This window comes from Periplaneta americana, chromosome 15, assembly GCF_040183065.1.
Source record: "Periplaneta americana isolate PAMFEO1 chromosome 15, P.americana_PAMFEO1_priV1, whole genome shotgun sequence".
Lineage (NCBI taxonomy): Eukaryota > Metazoa > Arthropoda > Insecta > Blattodea > Blattidae > Periplaneta > Periplaneta americana.
In genome coordinates, this window is record NC_091131.1 from 164,808,589 (window position 1) to 164,828,050 (window position 19,462).

Consider the following 19,462-nt stretch of genomic DNA (forward strand, 5'->3'; position numbering starts at 1 on the left):
TTAACTTCATTCTCTATATTGTACGCTAATGTGCTGTAGACAGTATGATATACACTGCATAACGAATACGTCCGAATGAATAGTTCATTTCGTGAGTAAAAACACTCATTGTTAATACTGTACTGTATTTTGATTAAACAAAAACCTAATGAAAATTATCAAACTCAAAATCGCGATATTTCCTAGTTTACGTAAATGGATGAACTACTTTTCTTCCCTCCTATACCTAGTAAAGTGATTTGTTTGTATTTTACGCCAGTATCATCGATCTCCAGTCGTGGAAGGAGGTAGCAAACGGTGTTTCCGGTTCTCAGCCATCCAAAGGTATAGCCAGGTTAATATTAGAAATCTTAGTAAAAATAAAATGATGTCCCTGTACAAGAGTTTGAAGGAAATGACCACAAATTTAAAGAGAATGATATAAATAAACGTGAATTATTCCGTAAGGTACACAGTTTTTATATTTACTTATGTATTCTATTAATATATATTATTTTAATGTTCCGAAGTACATACGATATTTCCATGCAGATATTCTGTGTCATCATACGATGAAAGAATAATTGAACAGAGAAAAATTCTCTCCGGCACCGAGATTTGAACCCGGGTTTTCAGCTCTACGTGCTGATGCTTTATCCATTAAGCCACACCGGATACCCATCCCGGTGTCGGACAGAAACGTCTCAGTTTAATTTCCAACTCTTAATGGATAAAGCATCAGCACGTAGAGCTGAAAACCCGGGTTCAAATCCCGGTGCCGGCGAGAATTTTTCTCTGTTCCATTACTCTTTCATCGTATGATGACGCACAATATCTGCATGGAAATATCATATGTACGTCGGTACATTAAAGTAATATATATGATATGCGTAAATCACTTCGTGATTTAAGACGGCGCTTATTCCGTCGGATCCCGGCCAACTAGTCACTCATAACGAGTGCACCTCAGCACATGTGTGGACTTCGTTCTACGTTCATAGACATCTATGACGTAGTGCAGAGGGCGGCCACTAGAGGGAACCCAAGAGTTGGAACTTAAACTGAGACGATTGTGTCCGACACCGGGATGGGTATCCGGTGTGGCTTAATGGATAAAGCATCAGCACGTAGAGCTGAAAACCCGGGTTCTAATCCCGGTGCCGGAGAGAATTTTTCTCTGTTCCATTACTCTTTCATCGCATTCTATTAATGTTTACTACATATTTCCCGCTATGTACCGTATTTCCCAGGATATAAAACGCACTTTTTTCATGAAAATAGGTCTGAAAAGCATGGTGCATCTTATGTGTCGATACTAACTGAATGGGTGAAAGCTTCGTGCGATTCTGTGAAAACCGAGATAATAACATGTCGGTTAGAGCACTGTTCTTGAAGTGTTTTTATACAGGGACATCATTTTATTTTTACTAACATTTTTAAAATTAACCTGGGTATACCTTTGCATTAAAGGTTCACAATCGTAAACACAGTTTGCCACCCATTCCATGACTGGGGTTCGATGATACTGACATAAAATACAAACAGATCACTTTACTACGTATAGGAGGGAAGAAAAGTAGTTCATTTACGTAAACTATAAAATATCGCGATTTTGAGTTTGATAATTTTCATTAGGTTTTTGTTTAAACAAAATACAGTACTGTATTAACAATACATGTTTTACTCACGAACTGAGCTGTCCATTTGGACGTATTCATTATGCAGTGTATATCATACTGTCTATAGCACATTTGCATACAATATAGAGAATGAAGTTAAATTGAAAAATAATCGTAATATGGATATTTAAACACATTTTTGAAAATGGTGGCCGTTCATTTCGATACAGACTTCAGTTCTTTTGTGCATATTATCGCACTATAGATTATTGTACCAGTTCCAATTACCAGTTTCGTCCTTCGTACTAGTAACCCATGTTGAAATAATTCTGTACCTACTCTATAAAAGAGTACCTTACGTAATGAAAATTCACTCTTCACTTCTGCCCGATTCGAAAAGATACTGTCCGTCCAAGTGATTAATAACAGGGTCGTAGAAAGAGGGGAAATCACGTGACAGTTAATTACTTAACGAGGCCCTTTTATTTAAGTTATTTTAAACAGTTGTATAATATTACGTAAACGTCCAATTCCTAACAGAAATTAATGTTTTCGGCAAAGAGCTATGTCAGCCTAGCCACTAGCCTTTACAGAAAAGCGAGAAGAAGCGGGTGGGGGAAACAGGGATGCGACGTAAGTAAACGGATGACAGTACCTGTGCGAAAATATGATTCAATATTGAAAGTTCTTTCGTCACTGGAAACCGCGAATATATTTCTGGAACGTACTATACTCTCTAACTCAGTACTGCTTAATATGACCGCATACGCGGCCTTTGTTCTGTGTGGTTGGAAGTTTACTAGTAGAGGGGGTGGGAGTGAAGTACATTCAAAAACTCAGGTACAATAAAAATTGAAGTAAAAATAAAATGATGTCCCTGTATATCTTTTCGTGGGGCATGGAGGTGTATAGTGTTGATGCTGTGATGAACTGGCGCGCATTATTATCGCTAGACATGGAACTTATTCAGACGGACGATTTATTAAGGACTGCATTTTAATAACAGCAAAGAATGTGTGTCCCAATGAACCTTCGAATTTCCAGACCGTAAACTTGTCGCTAAATACTGTAGCCAGTGGTGATATTCAAGAAGTTCAACAACCAGTTCTCTCATGTGTACCTATGTTAAACATATATGGTATAAGTCCATGGTAGCTAATTCCAAATATCACAAACTGAAAAGTTCGCCGAACCTAGAAATAATTTAACAACTCGGTTCCTCCGAGCCGGTGCGAACCGGCCGAATATCACCATTCGCTGTAGCCAAAGAGTTTGTAATAAGTAGACTTCGTGGAATTGCCACGAGAATCGTAAGGTTTACTACGCACGCAGTATAGACTGTACGAGAAAGGGGCGTGCAACGGAGGGAAATATGCCTCTGATGTAAACACTGAGCAGTATACTGCAGTTACAATAAAACCTGTATCCTGCATTCAAGAAATGTAATGAATGATCGTTGAAGTAGGAAATGTCTAAACATGTAAGTACACAATTATTTTATAGTGAGATATATTAACTCTTAAAATTTAATGTAAGATACTCACATCCTTGAGCGACTGCAAAGTAACAGTTTTTATTTTGGGAAAATGTAAGTTCAACAACACACGATGTAATACGTACATATTTGAAGAACGGAAAGTCACTACATTTTAGTACACCAACTTCAGATGTCTTGTGATCTGATAGTACATCATTTATAATACGAAGTTGTGAATAGGCAGAATTTTTAGCAATAATGTTTCTCAACTTACATTTCACTTTGTCTGAAATTAATGAATTTTTATTTTGGATAACGGCTTGTGATACTTTATCCACTATATTAAGGGCTTCTGAGAGTTGTAGTTTAGACGATTCTAACAGGATGTTGCTTTTGGACACGATTTTAAAATTAGAATCAATGAACAGAATATCTTCCAATAGCTGTTCAGAAGGTAATGATTTTACAGCTGCAACTGCAGAACTGTTTGTGCTATCCAATGCATCAATTACCTCCATTATTTCGCAGTAATGTTATGCATAATAATTAACAGCATTCAACCACGCTCCCCAACGGGTCAAAATTGGCTGCGGGGGTAAGGGTATTCCAGGGGCAATTATTTGTAACAGCAACACTCTCATTGTAGTATGTTTGATTGAATTCTTGTCTGCACTGAACAGATGTTAAGCTTTGACTATTCCAACCACAGTAATGCAAAAACAAGTGCTTACATAGGTATGCATTAGCTGTAGCTGCTCTATCTATTTGGACCGGTCACATCTCTTAACGTGAACTACTTATACTACGAGACCGGGCGGTCGCTCACCTCCTCTATACTACCGTACATCGGCAATCTGATCGCATGCTGCGTGTGGCAATTCAACGAAGTCTAGTAATAAGTATTACAAACTCTTTGGCTGTAGCTAATCGTGCACAAGAAATTTCCCTGGTCTTACATTCACACACGGCAATGTGATCGGGCACAGAACACTGCATGCAGGTACGATTGAATTGTCGTCCGCTTTACGTCATCTACCCCGAATCTGCCCTGTGTAGGTTTATGGGGGCATTGATATCACTGCGTAGACAATGAGAATAATTTTCATAATTACGACAGAAAGAATATTTATTTGACATCATACTTCTATTAGTTGTCATTGAAGGTATTTGTTTATTTTTATGGCGCTTACTATAGTGGTGGCCACATTAAATTTCAACGGAAATTATTCCTCAACAAAAATGGCAATGTTGCAACTTTTTTAAATACGGTATAAATGATATTGATGTGTTGTTCGTAGAGAAAATAAAAACGAATGACTTTTCTACTATTTACAATTATAAAGCGTATGTAAATTTTGGAAGTGAGGTGTTGGGTAGAGCCATCCTGATAAAATCTGGCATCATTTTGACTTCAGTAGAAAAATTACCCTCGGGGAGAAGAATCAGCAGAGTTTATAAAAATGTCTTGTTTATAACATATATCCACCATCAGGTTCAAATAAGCAACGAGAAATAAATCTCTTCTCTCAGTCTGAAATTCCGTATTTGTTACGTACTCTTCCATAACTTTACGTGCAGTATTTGCAGGTGATTTCAATTGAGTATTGCGAACGGAAGATTGTACAGGACAATATAAGCCACGTGACACATTACGTGATTTAGTTCAATTCAGGTGTGTGACGTAGAGCTGAAAACTCACACCACAGTTCGATTCACTCACTTTACAGGATCGTCTACAGAGAGATTAGACGGGATATATACCTCTCAATCTTTACGACCAGTTGAACATATACTTGTACCTGTACCATTTAGTGATTACGAGGCCATCAGTTTACACAGAACACTGGACTTATATTTTATCCCAATAGGGAAAATGAATACCAGTGTATTAAATGGTCGTAATGTTATTACAGATTTTGAGAGGGAGTGAAATAATTGCAAGTTGAGATTAAAACATTGTTATAATCTTGCAGATGTCTATTAAACCGAAAATTAAACAGTTCTTTTTAACAAATCTCCTATCAGAAGTACAAACATGAAGAAAATGTAATTCATTTTTATTTTCGTTGCATGTATGAATTACAAAATAATTATAGGCCTTCGATCGAGAAAAATAGTACAATGCGAAAACGGTAACTACAGAGCGGTCTATGACATTCTCTACGGCAAGCGGGCCCGGCGTCAGCGCTTGTCATTTGTCCGCTACAGTCTTTCTCTCTCTGCCCCTGCCTTTAAGGCCTGGAATACACCAACGAGCACAGAATGCATAGAGTAGATATAAACAGCTTGGAGGTGAAGCCGCTTTTGTGGACAGTCACCATTATGATGCTACCAAAACATTGGGCTCCCGGTTAGCACATGGGCAGTTGATTGTGATGTTGCATCGTTGTTTTAATTAATAAATTAACTAATTTCAATATGCCTACATGTTCTGCGTATGGCTGCACAAACAGGTTTTCAAAAAAAATTCCTGGAATAACTTTTCACAGGTAAATATGCATGTGTGAAATGTACTTATTACGGTAATGAATGATTTAGCCTAAGTTAGTCAGTTAGATTCGTATTGTTTACGTATTAGTTTGATTAAGATAAAGGATTAGTGTATTGATATTATTGTAATTAATTTTTATAATCACTAAATCAGACTTACGCTTTGTACACTTAGCATTTACGAGCGAAGCTAACCTAACAACCCAAGTTGGAAGTTTGTGTCGCGTGCTATAGAAAATGGGTGTACCAAGATTTCTCTTCAACCGAATGCACGTATTCGTTTGATGTAAAAGAAATATTGCATTAATATTATTGTAATTAATTTTTATAATCACGAAATTAGACATGCTTTGCAGACTTAGCATCTACGAGCGAAGCTAACCTAGCAACTTGTGTTGGAAGTTTGTGTCGCGTGCTATAGAAAATGGTGTACCGAGGTTTCTCTTCAACCGAATGCACGTATTCGTTTTATGAAGAAAAAGAAATAGTGTATTAATATTATTATAAGTTAATTAATTTTTATAATCACGAAATCAGACTTACGCTTTGCAGATTTAGTAGCTGCATTAACTCCATCGTGATCTAACTTGACCCACTTGGCAATAAAACTTCACTTTTGTTCGCCGTTATAATCTAATTATATACTATAAACGAAGAGCCTATCAAATATTATATGGTTAAGAGCATTCCACTTTTTCTCTAAACAAAAATCGGGACATCTATACGAAATACTGGCAAAAGGAAGAGAATGATAATTTGCGTTAAGAAGCAAGTTGCATTATTAAATCGAAGCAAATGGATCAATCTATGAAAGTACTTATTATAGGCTAGCATTTTTATTGGACTAGTAGCAAAATAAGGTCAAACTGTTATCTTCCTTTTTTATCATTATTGTTTGTTTAACTTTCCAGAGTACCTATTAAATACCATACTGCAATTTGAAGAGCTGTCAATTTAAATATGTATATATGTGATTTATCGATTACAGTTTTGCAATTTTTGCTAAAAATACGTGCCTAGGGATTCTGTATTACGAAACAAACAAGGAAGTGTGAGTCCTCCAGGAAATTAGGGACATATGGAATTCCTATTATCATAAAATCTTCTATAACGTAATAGCTATTTTGCAATGTTTTGGTAGCAACAAGATGGCGTCAGGCCCATCAAACCGGCTTCACTCCGTCCAATGGTATTAAGATGCTAGTGTCTACTCTATGTATTCTGTGCTCGGAATACACGGACGCCCTGCGCGAGTAACGCGGCACTACATGTAATGCGCGGAGGAAATTGTGCTCTCTGGAACAAGCGGTGCGCACGATACGAACCATCTGAGCAGCGCGCAAGCCTTGAACACCTTTCTAGTTCCATTCTATCTAGCACGATGCACGACCATGGAAAACGAGGAAGCTTTGTTAACTGCTATTTGCGCTTTCGTAGCAGTAGGACACATTGTCAACAGAAAGAGACGTAGACCTACGGACTGTATAAGAAGTGGCTAGGGAGTAATTTTTTAAGTGCTATAAACTTTCAAGACATCAGCGGCCAGTATAAAAACCTTAGGACTACTCGGATATCCACCAATTCTGGAGAATTATTGACGAAAATCGGACCAAACTTTAAAAAATCAGTCACCAACATGCGAGAACCAATCTCAAGTCAGGATAGGACAGTATTTATTGTACTAAACTCAATTCATCCTTTGAAGAATGTTACTGTGTAATTAACAAAGTATATAAAATACTATTTTTAGTTGATTGTATATGTCAATATTCCAGGTTCTCAGTGACTTTACGGTTCTTGGACAGGGGATTTGTTTACAAGCCTTCAGTACCTTTTGCGAATTTCAAAACAGGCTATCGGAGAAATAATCCTAGAAATTTGCCCAGCAATTGTCAGCGCATTAAAAGGAAAATATCAGGATGAGTTAAATCATAGTACCAACATAATGTGCTTCTTTAATGGGGATATTTTAATTGGAATACAAATAATGAAACATTGAGAGAATTGCAATTAAAACATTCGAAATATCACACCAAGAAAAATCAGTAATATTTCGAAGTCGTGTTGTAATAAAGAAGCACGTACCAAAAAAAAAAAAAAAAAAAAAACTACATTTTCTTTTTCGAGTAACCAAAATTTGATTGCCAAATGATGTTTTTAATTTAAGTATTTTAAATCAGCCAAAGAAAATTATTTTAAAATAAAACATAGGAATGCAAAATATATACAACAAATGCTACAAAAATTGTTATTCAATTAATTAAAAATAATAATAATAAGAAAAAAACAGAAGATATTAAACGTGCTGGTTTTGACTATCGTAGTAGCTTATGTGATGAACATTCTGGGGACGGAGTTTTGATTGGATGATGTTGAAGAGAGCCAAGAGAGTTTGATTCAAATCCGGAAGTGACAGAGTGTAGTGTAGTAAGAATGGAATTGGAGATTTTGTCATTCAAAGGTCGGCTTGAGAAGACTCTCGACTCTCGAGGCGGAGGACGTTGTGGTGGTTCGGGAGCTGAACCATAGGAAGTTGAGGGAGGAATTGGTTGAGTAGGTTGACAGAGCACATGGTCACATTGCAACTGATAGCTGCTGTTCAGTTGCCTATAAGCTCTGTAGACGTTTGTATTTATGTACGTACGTCTTAGTTGAAGACTGAAGATTGTGGCTTAATGTGGCACCATAAAAGTTTGCATTACAACAAAGGATTTATCTTGTCGGGTGTTACTTGATAACAAAGAATTGTGGAACAGTGCGACGACGTTTTGCTACGCAATTTCTTAGTATTCCTGTTCCACATAGGACGATTTTATTAAACTTCGTAAAAAGTTGAGAGAAACGGGATCAGTTCTGAATAAATGTGGAAAGAGAAATCCGAGTGTATTTACTGAGGAAAAACTCGTTGAGATAGGAGAATGGTTAAAACATCCTCGGAAATCTCTCCGCCGTCTCTCACAGGAGACGGGCGTTTCGAAAATCACAGCATTTAGAGTCAATAAAATTATTAAATTTAAGCCCTACAGGGTTGCAGTAGTGCATGAATTACAACCTAGATTTAATGTGAGTTGTGTGAAATTTTATAACTTGGTTTTACAAAGTGTTACCAATGGTGTTGTGGATCATACAGTAATTATTTTCACAGGTGAAGCATGGTTTCACTTGCATAGCCATGTTATAACTGAAAACGATAGATACTGGAGTACAGAAAACCCTCATCTCATTCACAACCACAACTCCACAACCAAAAGTCGGCCGGATTGAAATCTGGAGATCGCGGAGGCAACATTGTTGGAAAGTGGCTACTGATCACTTTGGTCGGAAAACGAATGTCAATTAGGCGTGTTAACTCCATCATTAATTTTTAGTAGATTATTTTACGTCACTTTATCAACATTTTAGGTTATTTAGCGTCTGAATGAGATGATGATAATGCCAGTGAAATGAGTCCATGGTCCAGCACCGAAAGTTACTCAGCATTTGCTCATATTGGGTTGAGGGAAAACCCCGAAATAACCTCAACCAGGTAACGTGCCGCGACCGGAAATCGAACCCGGGCCACCTGGTTTTCTGGCCAGACGCGCTAATCGTTACTCCACAGGTGTGGACAATAATGGAATAAGACAGACTGTTACAGTAAACGGAGAACGCTACTACAGCCTGTTACAGAACTTCGTCATCCTTAGACTAAGGAATCACGATATGGAAAACATAATCTTCATGCAAGATGGCGCTCCACCCCACATCTTTATCCCTGCAAAACAATTAATTACGCAGATGTTTGGCGATTGTGTCATCAGTAGGCACTTTCAACAATGTGACCTCCGCTACCTCCAGATTTCAATGCGGTCGACTTTTGGTTGTGGCGTTACCTTAAGGAACGAGTTTTCCTGACACATCCAACAACCCTACTGCAACTGAAGGATGCCATATCGCAAGAAATTGCCAATATTCCAAGACATTATCTGCAAAATGCTGTGCATGGTGTCGCAAACAGAATGCTGTACGTTGAACAAGAGAACGGCGGACATCTTCCCAGTGTTTTGTAAACCCCGTTGTGTGCCCAACACTGTGATGTTTTTGTTTTTTCCCTATCTCAAATATTATAATATTTATAGCGATTTTATGTTTGAACTGACTTTTGAAATACCCTGTATAATGGTTTCGCATACATACGGCATCGTGCGGGACCAACAAAAACCGACTGCAGACATGAAAGAAGAAGAAACCAGGAAGACCCAGAAAAAAATGGCGGGACCAGTTTTGATTTGATTGGAGTGGAACGGATCTTATGGTCCATACCGTAATGCGTATGATGATGATGATCTTTAGTGTTATTAGTCCGTTAAAGGATCTGACTTTGAGATATGATTTCTCTCCTACTATAATAAATAATATTTATTCCTCCGTTAGACAGCCATCTTACGTACATTTTGTGTATTGGCGAATAGTTTGACTATACTTTTATTTATCATAATGATTTTTTTAAGTTGGTTATTTAACGACGCTGTATCAACTACGTGGTTATTTAGCGTCGAATGTTAAATGTTATGTTTTATTTAACGACGCTCGCAACTGCAGAGGTTATATCAGCGTCGCCGGATGTGCCGGCATTTTGTCCCGCAGGAGTTCTTTTACATGCCAGTAAATCTACTGACATGAGCCTGTCGCATTTAAGCACACTTAAATGCCATCGACCTGGCCCGGGATCGAACCCGCAACCTTGGGCATAGAAGGCAAGCGCTATACCAACTTGCCAACGAGATCGACTTTAGCGTCGATGAAATTGATGATAGCGAGATGGTATTTGGCGAGATGAGGCCGAGGATTCGCCATAGATTACCTGGAATTCACCGTACGGTTGGGAAAAACCTCGGAAAAAACCCAATCTGGTAATCAGCCCAAGCGGGGATCGAACCCGCGCCCGAGCGCAACTTCAGACCGGCAGGCAAACGCCTTAACCGACTGAGTCACGCCGGTGGCTATCATAATGTTACCTATATGAGATTCAGGTATGTGATATTTTGTACAGGGACATCATTTTATTTTTACTTCAACTTTTATTGTACCTGAGTTTCTGAATGTACTTCACTCCCACCCCTTCTACTAACGAAGTTCCAACTGTCCACACAGAACCAAGGCCGCAGTACTGAGTTAGTGAGTATAGTGCGTTTCAGAAATATGTTCGCGTTTTCCAGTGACGAAAACTTCCAATATTGAATCATATTTTCGCACAGGTACTGTCGTCCGTTTGCCTACGTCGCATCCCGATTTCCCCCATCTGCTTCTGCTCGCTCCACTGTAAAGACTAGTAGCTGGGCTTTCTTAGCTGTTTTCTGAAAACATTAATTTCTGTTAGGAATTAATTAGACGTCTACGTAATATTATGCAACTGTTTAAAATAACTTAAATAAAAGGGCCTCGTTAAGTAATTAACTATCACGTAATTCCCCCCCCCCACACTTTTCTACGATCCTGCGACATAACCACTTGGACGGACAGTAGATAGCATGTCTGAGTAATTTTATCTGTGCGGGTCGGGCAGAAGTTAAGACTGAATTTACAGTACGTAAGGTACTCTTTATAGAGCAGGTACAGAATTATTTCAACATGAGTTACTAAGTATGAAGGACGAAACTGGTAATTGGAATCAGATGCAATAGTCTATAGTGCGATAATAGGCACAAAAGAACTGAAGCCTGTATCGAAATGAACGGCCACCATTTTCGAAAATGTGTTTAAATATCTATATTATGGTTATTTTTCATATTAACTTCATTCTCTATATTGTACGCTAATGTGCTGTAGACAGTATAATATACACTGCATAATGAATACGTTCGCATGGATAAACTCAGTTCGTGAGTAAAAACACTTATTGTTAATACAGTACTGTATTTTGATTAAACAAAACCTAATGAAAATTATCGAACTCAAAATTGCGATATTTCCTAGTTTACGTAAATGAATGAACTATTTTTCTTCCCTCCTATACCTAGTAAAGTGATTTGTTTGTATTTTACGCCAGTACCATCGAACTCCAGTCCTGGAAGGAGGTAGCAAACTGTGTTTCCGGGTCTCAGTCATTAATCTAAAGGTATAGCCAGGTTAATATTAAAAATGTTAGTAAAAATAAAATGATGTCCCTGTATAATAGGCCTATGTCATAGCCCTCTCTAGTCATAGCCCGGCCCTGGTAATTGTGGCAACGTCGCAGCCCGTCCTATCAGCTCAGCAATGTGCCATGTGTTTCAGTGTAAGGCGCTCTCCTCGCTTGTGCATTTGCGCCTATATTTCCATTGTTATGTCGTCTGTGATAACATACATTTTTCATAACCATGTCAGATAGATGTATGTGTAATGACGGGCTGCTTAGGTAGCTACGATAAGACAATAAAAGCAGAGGGATAATATTATAAGTTGTTTTCGGTTTCCTAAAGATCCCGAACTACGCAGTAAATGGATTCGTTGGGTTCTACGGGCAGACTGGTCACCAACCAACACATCTGTGGCATGAAAGGAACATTTTCATAAAAACTGACTTGAGCTTTGAGAAATACACCGGCAGGGACTAAAACACGAGGTTTCGTAAACGCGGTCATCCAGTTTTGTGTGAAGGTGCAATTTCGAATGCGTTTCCAAATTTTCCTTCATATCTAAGCAGTGTGACTGAAACTAAATGGAAAAATCCGCAACAGAGGAGAGAAGAAATTGAAAATCGCCTTAAAAACCAAAAAGAAAGAGGCAGACGAAGAAAACAGTGTGTATCATTTTCCTAATTTTTTGGAAAATATATCAAAGAAACTGTCTAAAAAAGACGAGTCACTATTTAAAAACGAATCTCGTTGAACACTGTTTGAACTTAACGCAACTAATACTCCTAAAATAGCTGTTAGCATTAGAATAAACAGGGATTTTAGTGTGCAAATGCACATGAATGGTGGACGTCTACCGAATGAAGTTTTAATATGGACAGCCTCTAACTTGCTAATAGCTGTAGAAATTCTTTGCTCACAGAATGAATTCGCCGATATGCCGCAATTTTGTCCCGCTGGAGTTCTTTTAAACGCCAGTAAATCTAATAACATGAACCTGTCGCATTTAAACACGTTTATATGCCATCGACCTAGGCCGGGATCGAACCCGCAACCTCGAGCACAGAAGACCGGTACTATACCGACTACGTCACCCAGGGCGACAGTACGATGTGTCCTCAATAATTTATAAACTCATTTTTAATTTATATCCAAAATGCCAAGTGTTAGGATATGATTATACTGAACAACATCTTGTCATTACATCACTCTCGATAGCCTATCTAAGAAAACTTCCCTCGTTGTTTAAATTATCCCCTTCTTCAATATCTGAGACTAGATAGTTCTTGTAGCATGTTAGGCAGTATTCAGAGAGTGTAAAAATTGTGAAAATTCAAGTAGATTAAATTCAAGTATAAGGAACTGTAGACTACGAAAATGGACGATTGTTTGGGGTTGCTGCAAATAAAATAGATAATCTCGCGAAAAGTATTGTATTGATAACTTTTTTAATTAGTGCTGCATTTTGGTAATTTTGAAAAGGTGATAAGTGATAAGACTTGTTTTGGTTAAACAACTTACAGGCCCAAGTTCAGCAGAAATACAGTATGTTAAGATATTTTACAACAAATACATGTATGTGGATTACAAAACATTGTGTATCATAACTGGCAATAATAGGGTGATCTATAATGTTTAGTGAATTCACCGAAGATTTAGGAAGTCGTTACTTTTCCTTTGAAACAGGAAAACGATGTAGCCTACTGCTTTTCTCGCATTTAACAGTTACGCAACAGCATAGGACGGCAACTAACGTGCTGTCCGACGTTGCCACGTAGTGTGGGCCGGGCCATGACTAGAGAGGGCTATGCCTATATACATGATATAAAAATAATGTTGCATATCGATGGCTAAGAAGCGATACCTCGTATCTGTAAATTTGCAGGTAAATTAAGAAAAAAATATTTTAGAAATTATTTTCTCAAAATGGACAGATTTTCATACATGTTTCTGCTTTGCAAGATCTTCTACTCGAGAACAAGATAATAGTATACTGTCCAATTTTGTGAACACAACAATAATGTAGTTCTGGCAATCTAAATAACTAAATGACCATTTTTGTAGATACGAGGCATCTCTTCTTAGCCATCGATGTACGGTAATTTCTTTATCTATTTAATGATTTATTTACTTCATTATTTATTTGTTTAATTTTTATTTAATAATTTATTTATTTTTTTACTTAACTGTTTATTTATTCAATTAATTAATTAATTAATTCATTCATTCATTCTTCGAATAGCGAAGTTGTTATTTATTTCTTTATTACAGACTCTAGTTCATCGTCTGACGACGAGGTTATGTGCTCTGTAATCTTTTTATTTTCTATAATAACAAATAGGCATGTTTATCTTTCTCACTAAAACTTGTGTTCCTGATTTCTTTCTGGTCGGTATTAGTGTACATTTAGTGCAAATTTTGACAACAATGAAAGCATGCCTCACATCAGTCTAGCAGCCGATGTTAACTTTTTATTCATTCACGTACTATTGCGTCACTTGTGAAATCCAAAGACGCTTGGTTAACGATCCAATAACTAGCGGCCCGTTAAATGTTTCTTCTGCAACCCGACAACCCAGAAACTTGAAAGGTCCGCTAACTCAGGGGTTCCCAACCGGTGTGTCGCGCAACCCCATGGAGTGTGTCGCGAAATTTTTAAATTGAAAAATAAATTTTATGCCATAGAGAAAGTCTCTTTACAACGCATTTCTTTTTATTTTCAACGAAATCTTTGTTATGGTAGGCCTATATTTTATTTTGAGACAGACTTTACCAATGAAATGGGAACACCTGCAACAATGCTGAGTTTAATTTTCCTGCCTGGCGATAATTCGAATGAAAGTGAACACTGAAACAATGCTTATAAGCATTCGACAATGAAAACTCTGTGCGCAGAAACCAGAGGGCGTGACTGTCTCGCGCAGATGACGTATGCTCCCTTTCCCAACATGCTCCCCGTCTCCAATCACACCGCCGACGCTATGCGCATGCGCACGTATTATCTTCTTGTGCTAAACTGAACACGTGTTATTGCTACAGAGTCAGGGAGTACATGGCGTTTTATATTAAATATTAATTTAATTTAATTTAAATATGAGAACAGTTCCACTGAAGATTGTGACTTAGAGATTGTGACATCTTGTAATGTTATATTCACTAACCCGCCTACTGCAGGGGGTAAGAGGGGTATAGCATGCGTTTACTCTTCCCACTTACAAGGGAAGTACCCCAGCTCGAACGGCTAAAACCGAGTGTAAATACGTTTAAAATACAGAGCTGTGCTTGTTCTACCACGCATCAAGGTTATTTATCTGTAAAACTCTGCAGTCGTGTGCAATCAATGATTGAAGAATAACGAATCTAATGACTAGAGAAGCACAAATCGCTGAAGAAACAACCCCGTGTAACAGACAGTTATGACAAGGAGATCCACAAAATACATAAATCAGGTATTATGTGGCCAGAAGCTACACGGCATTTGCTTTAAATAATATACGAGTATAGGCTATTTCAAAAGTCAGTTCAAGCATTAAACCGCTATAAATATTATAATATGAGCTAGGGAAAAAACAAAAACATCACAGTGTTGGGCAAACAACGGAGTTTACAAAAAATTGGAAAGATGTTCGCCGTTCTCTTGTTCAACGTACAGCTTTCTTTCTGCTACCATGCACAGCATTTTGCAGATAATGTCTTGGAATATTGGCAATTTCTTGGAGATGGCGTCTTTCAGTTGCAGTAGGGTTGTTGGATGTGTCAGGAAAACTCGTTATTTAAGGTAACCCCAAACCAAAAGTCGGCCGGATTGAAACCTGGAGATCGCGGAGGTCACATTTTCGGAATGAAAGTAAGTATTCACTTTGACTTGCAGTCCCTTTATTTGCTGGAGAGGACGTTCCAGAACTGTTGGAACTCTCATACCCATGTGCTGTTTCTTCTCCGCCATCAGACTCACAATCACTATTCCTATCCAATATGTCGGTATCTACTTCTGATAATTCCCGGTTGTATTTTTGCATTATAATGTCACGTAACATGCATGCAAATGGCTCATCCTTACTCCAATTATATCCACATTATCCGGTATGCACGCTCGACGTACCTCTTCGCGCAGCAGGTAAACAATCTTCACAGGATTAATTGACTTCAGCCTACTCATGTCTGCCGTTAGTACGTGCACTTCACTACTGAACACCGCAATGGTCTCGCTCGTACTCTCTGTACAGCTGCGATGTAGTGGGGCTAGTACGCTATCTTTCAGATGACGTTAGCGGCCGCACACGTAGTTTTACAGATGAATGGCATTGATAGCTATTCGAACAGGTACAACATTATATTTTAAACGCGTTTCCAGTCGGTTTTAGCCGTTCGAGCTGGGGTACTTCCCTTGTTAGTAATAAATAGAGTTTAGAATCATCAGAACATATTGGTCATTTTCAATATATACGTGTGACAGTGCGACTATTTTATCAAAAGTGCTTTATTTAGATTTTATCGTGGACAAATTTTTATTTCGAAAAAGACAATCTGAATCAAAATCTGCGCTAGATAACAGCAGTGATAATTCAAATAATGTCAACGAAAATTCCCTTCAGGGTTCACAAAAACGTACTGTGTTTCTAAATATAGTGATGAATATTTGCAATATGTGGCGATGACTATAAACAATATCTCGAGTGTCTTATATGCGAAAATGTTTTGTCAAATCAGTCGATGGTACCGAATAAACTAAAACAAGTATTTATAACTGCCATTTTCAACGTCACAATTGTGTGAATCAGCATTTTCTATGATGAAAATAGTGAAATCTAAACAAAGGAACAGACTGCTGCATCTTGAAGATGATTTACATGTTGGCCTGTCAACTATAAGGCCACGTATAGAGAAACTTTGTGCAACCCACCAAGCGCAGACTTCACATTAATTTAAATAGGCGAGTTTTCGAAAACAATAATAACTTTTATCGGACATCCAATATAAATAGGTTGGAATTTTTGACACGTACCTTTGTTTTTTCTAATGCCGCTCAAGTTGCTGCTTGTTTTTTTTTTTAGATAGCATGTTAACATCGATTTATCTACAACACTGGATGTCCGACACTACATAGAAGTGTTTTTTTTTTTCTGGCGGAACGCTCTTGAGCGGCGTTCAGGCACCTTTTTCTTGCATTTATCATCATGAAACCGAATTATGTGCGAATAACTATGTATTAAATAAAATTTTTCTTTGAATTCCACTTGGACCTTGAAAGTTTTAGTTGGACAATTTTTTTTTAATTTTAGTAGGTTATTTTACGACGCTTTATCAACATCTTAGGTTATATTTAGCGTCTGAATGAGATGAAGGTGATAATGCCGGTGAAATGAGTCGCTGAACCTTACGCACGAGAAACGTATCCCCATCCAATTGCTGCGATACACAACACATTTCAGTTGTAACCTGAAATACTTCAGGATTCACGTCATTCATGACATAACGATAGTCTAAGCACAACTAACCTAATATCCTCATGTTCTGGTATAAATTCCTACCTTTAGTTGTAACATACTATGCGTTTAAAAGAAATACAAATGATTTTCATACCTTTTCGTACATAGCTTTACTTTCATTGAAGGCCTTGTAGTTGGAACGGACCCATTTCTTTGCTATCTCAAAGGCAAGTTCTTGGGCCCACTTGTCTTCCGTCGCCTCAAGGGACATGATTACCATATACTGGAGTGGTGGCCAAGCATTTGGGAAGTCCCACTGTTCACCGGAGTGTTCCAGAGACGTCGGAATGCCTCCCATGTGCATCATGATCTGTGAACGCTCCAGGTACTTCATGATTCTCCCCACCTCCATCCTCTTGTCATAACAGCCGGTCCACAGAGGAACCAGGTTCGTTGGATAGAAGTAGTTTCGTGATTTATTGTTAATTAAGTCGTAATCTAGCCATATGCCAACATTTTCGTTCCATAGGACTTCATTTACAGCTTGTAGGATTTCGTTTGCTATGTGAGCGTACGTAACTGACTCGAAAGCTTGACCCAAAGTGTCATAGAATTGGGAAAGCAGTTTTGCGCTCCAATAAAGGAGAGCATTCAGTTCAACAGGAATGATATATTGTGTTTTGGTGTTGCTCAAGTTCCCTGCAAATACAAAAACAAAATACACTTCATTATTGTATGTCTTTACATAATGTATACATATATGAGACCTCGCCGTCCTTTTTCAATAATCAATGTCTATAAATAGCCATACTATGAATATCTATTAATTTTAGAAAAAAAATCGAACCCGAACTCTGAGCTTTGCGCTCTGAGCGCTCTTTCCATCTGAGCTATGCCGGGACACGATCCACGGAGAAGAGTTCGACTGGCGCCGTACATTTTGTCCCGGTATAGCCACAGTCTACTATATATAGTCACGAAGCTTGAGTTTTGAGGGTGCTAGAAACAATAGACTGTGACGGTTATATTTTGCATTGCCTGTAATGAGGCGATATTAGCGATCCTAGTGGTGAGCAACTACCTAATGTTTGCATATTTACTACGTATTGAGCTTCGCGACTGTATATACTAGACTGTGGTATAGCTCATATGGAAAGAGCGCTCAGCGCGCAGAGCTGAGAGGTCCCAGGTTCGACTCCCGATGCAGGGACGAATTTTTCTCAAATTAATAGATATTTACATAATGTGTTGCATATAAACCTTCAACATGCTGATGATGATGATATTAATGATCATGATTGAAATATTACTTTATGATGTTAAGGTCATAGTAATGTTAACAACGTGATTATTATTGGTGTCATCTCTGTCATCATCATCATCATCATCACAATCATCATCATCATCTTCATCGTTGTCATCATCGTCAAAATTGTTATCACCAATATACGCGTAATTTTGACAATAATAAGAGAAGAAACTGTTTTCAGAACATGGGAGGGATGATAGTAGGACGAAGAAGAATAAAATGTACAAGATTTGCTGATGATATGGCATTGTTAGCAGAAGAGGAGATGATACTAAGGCAGCGTTTCTCAAACATTTTTGAAGTGGGGACCACTTTTTTAAGTCAGAACAGTTCCGCGGACCACCATACTCTTGTTCCCTTCGAAAGCAAACTTTATCATTTTTGTAGCATATTTTAATACCAGTATACTTATATTTTAAAATAGAATTAATTAATTAAAATTAAATAAATTAAATTAATTTTATATTAGTATTAACTACTGTAATTAAGCTAACGTTAATATAAGAAAATTCATCTTTGTTTTTTTAATAATTCAAAGCTATCAGAGTTTGGATAATCTTTAACTTATTAACAAAAAAGATAAATAAATGTTAATACACACATTAACGACATGGATGAGCCTGCCGATTCTTGCACAGTTGTTCTGTATTTGGACATATGCTGGTAAGCTTAAGTCGGAGATTGTCACATACATCGAGACGATTTCGGTAGCCTACTTTGTTTTTATTAGCGTTAGTGATGAAAACCCTTTCTCACACAGATACGTGGAAGCAAAGTGAATTATAATTTCTAAAGCACCATTGTACAGTTTACTATATTCTCTTTTTACTTGTGATGCGGTCCAGAAATTATCCATACCTTCCGCTTGGAATTTCATTTTAAGTCCGGTGTCATTCGAGAGTTCAATTAACTGTTCTCTTTCACTCAACGAAAGTTTGTTAGTTTCAATATCGCAATGAAAGTGATCACGACTCATCAAAATTCGTCGTATTTATTTGGAAAATAAGTTTCAAATTGTAACCTCAGAGTTATATTATTGGTGTACGACGTACAGTATATAACCA

The 19,462-nt window shown here is 37.7% G+C and overlaps 2 protein-coding genes across 2 annotated transcripts in view; one reads left to right on the plus strand and one right to left on the minus strand.

Moving 5' to 3' along the window:
- LOC138715497 (WAS/WASL-interacting protein family member 3-like) overlaps positions 1–19,462 on the plus strand; it is a 211,352-nt gene that overhangs the window by 41,684 nt on the left and 150,206 nt on the right. The window lies entirely within an intron of this gene.
- The window catches only part of LOC138715495 (trehalase-like), a 95,900-nt gene that overhangs the window by 11,662 nt on the left and 64,776 nt on the right, over positions 1–19,462 (minus strand). Inside the window, exon 4 of the mRNA XM_069848468.1 lies at positions 17,244–17,788. Coding sequence (XP_069704569.1) covers positions 17,244–17,788 — 545 coding nt within the window. The remainder of the gene's footprint in view (positions 1–17,243; positions 17,789–19,462) is intronic.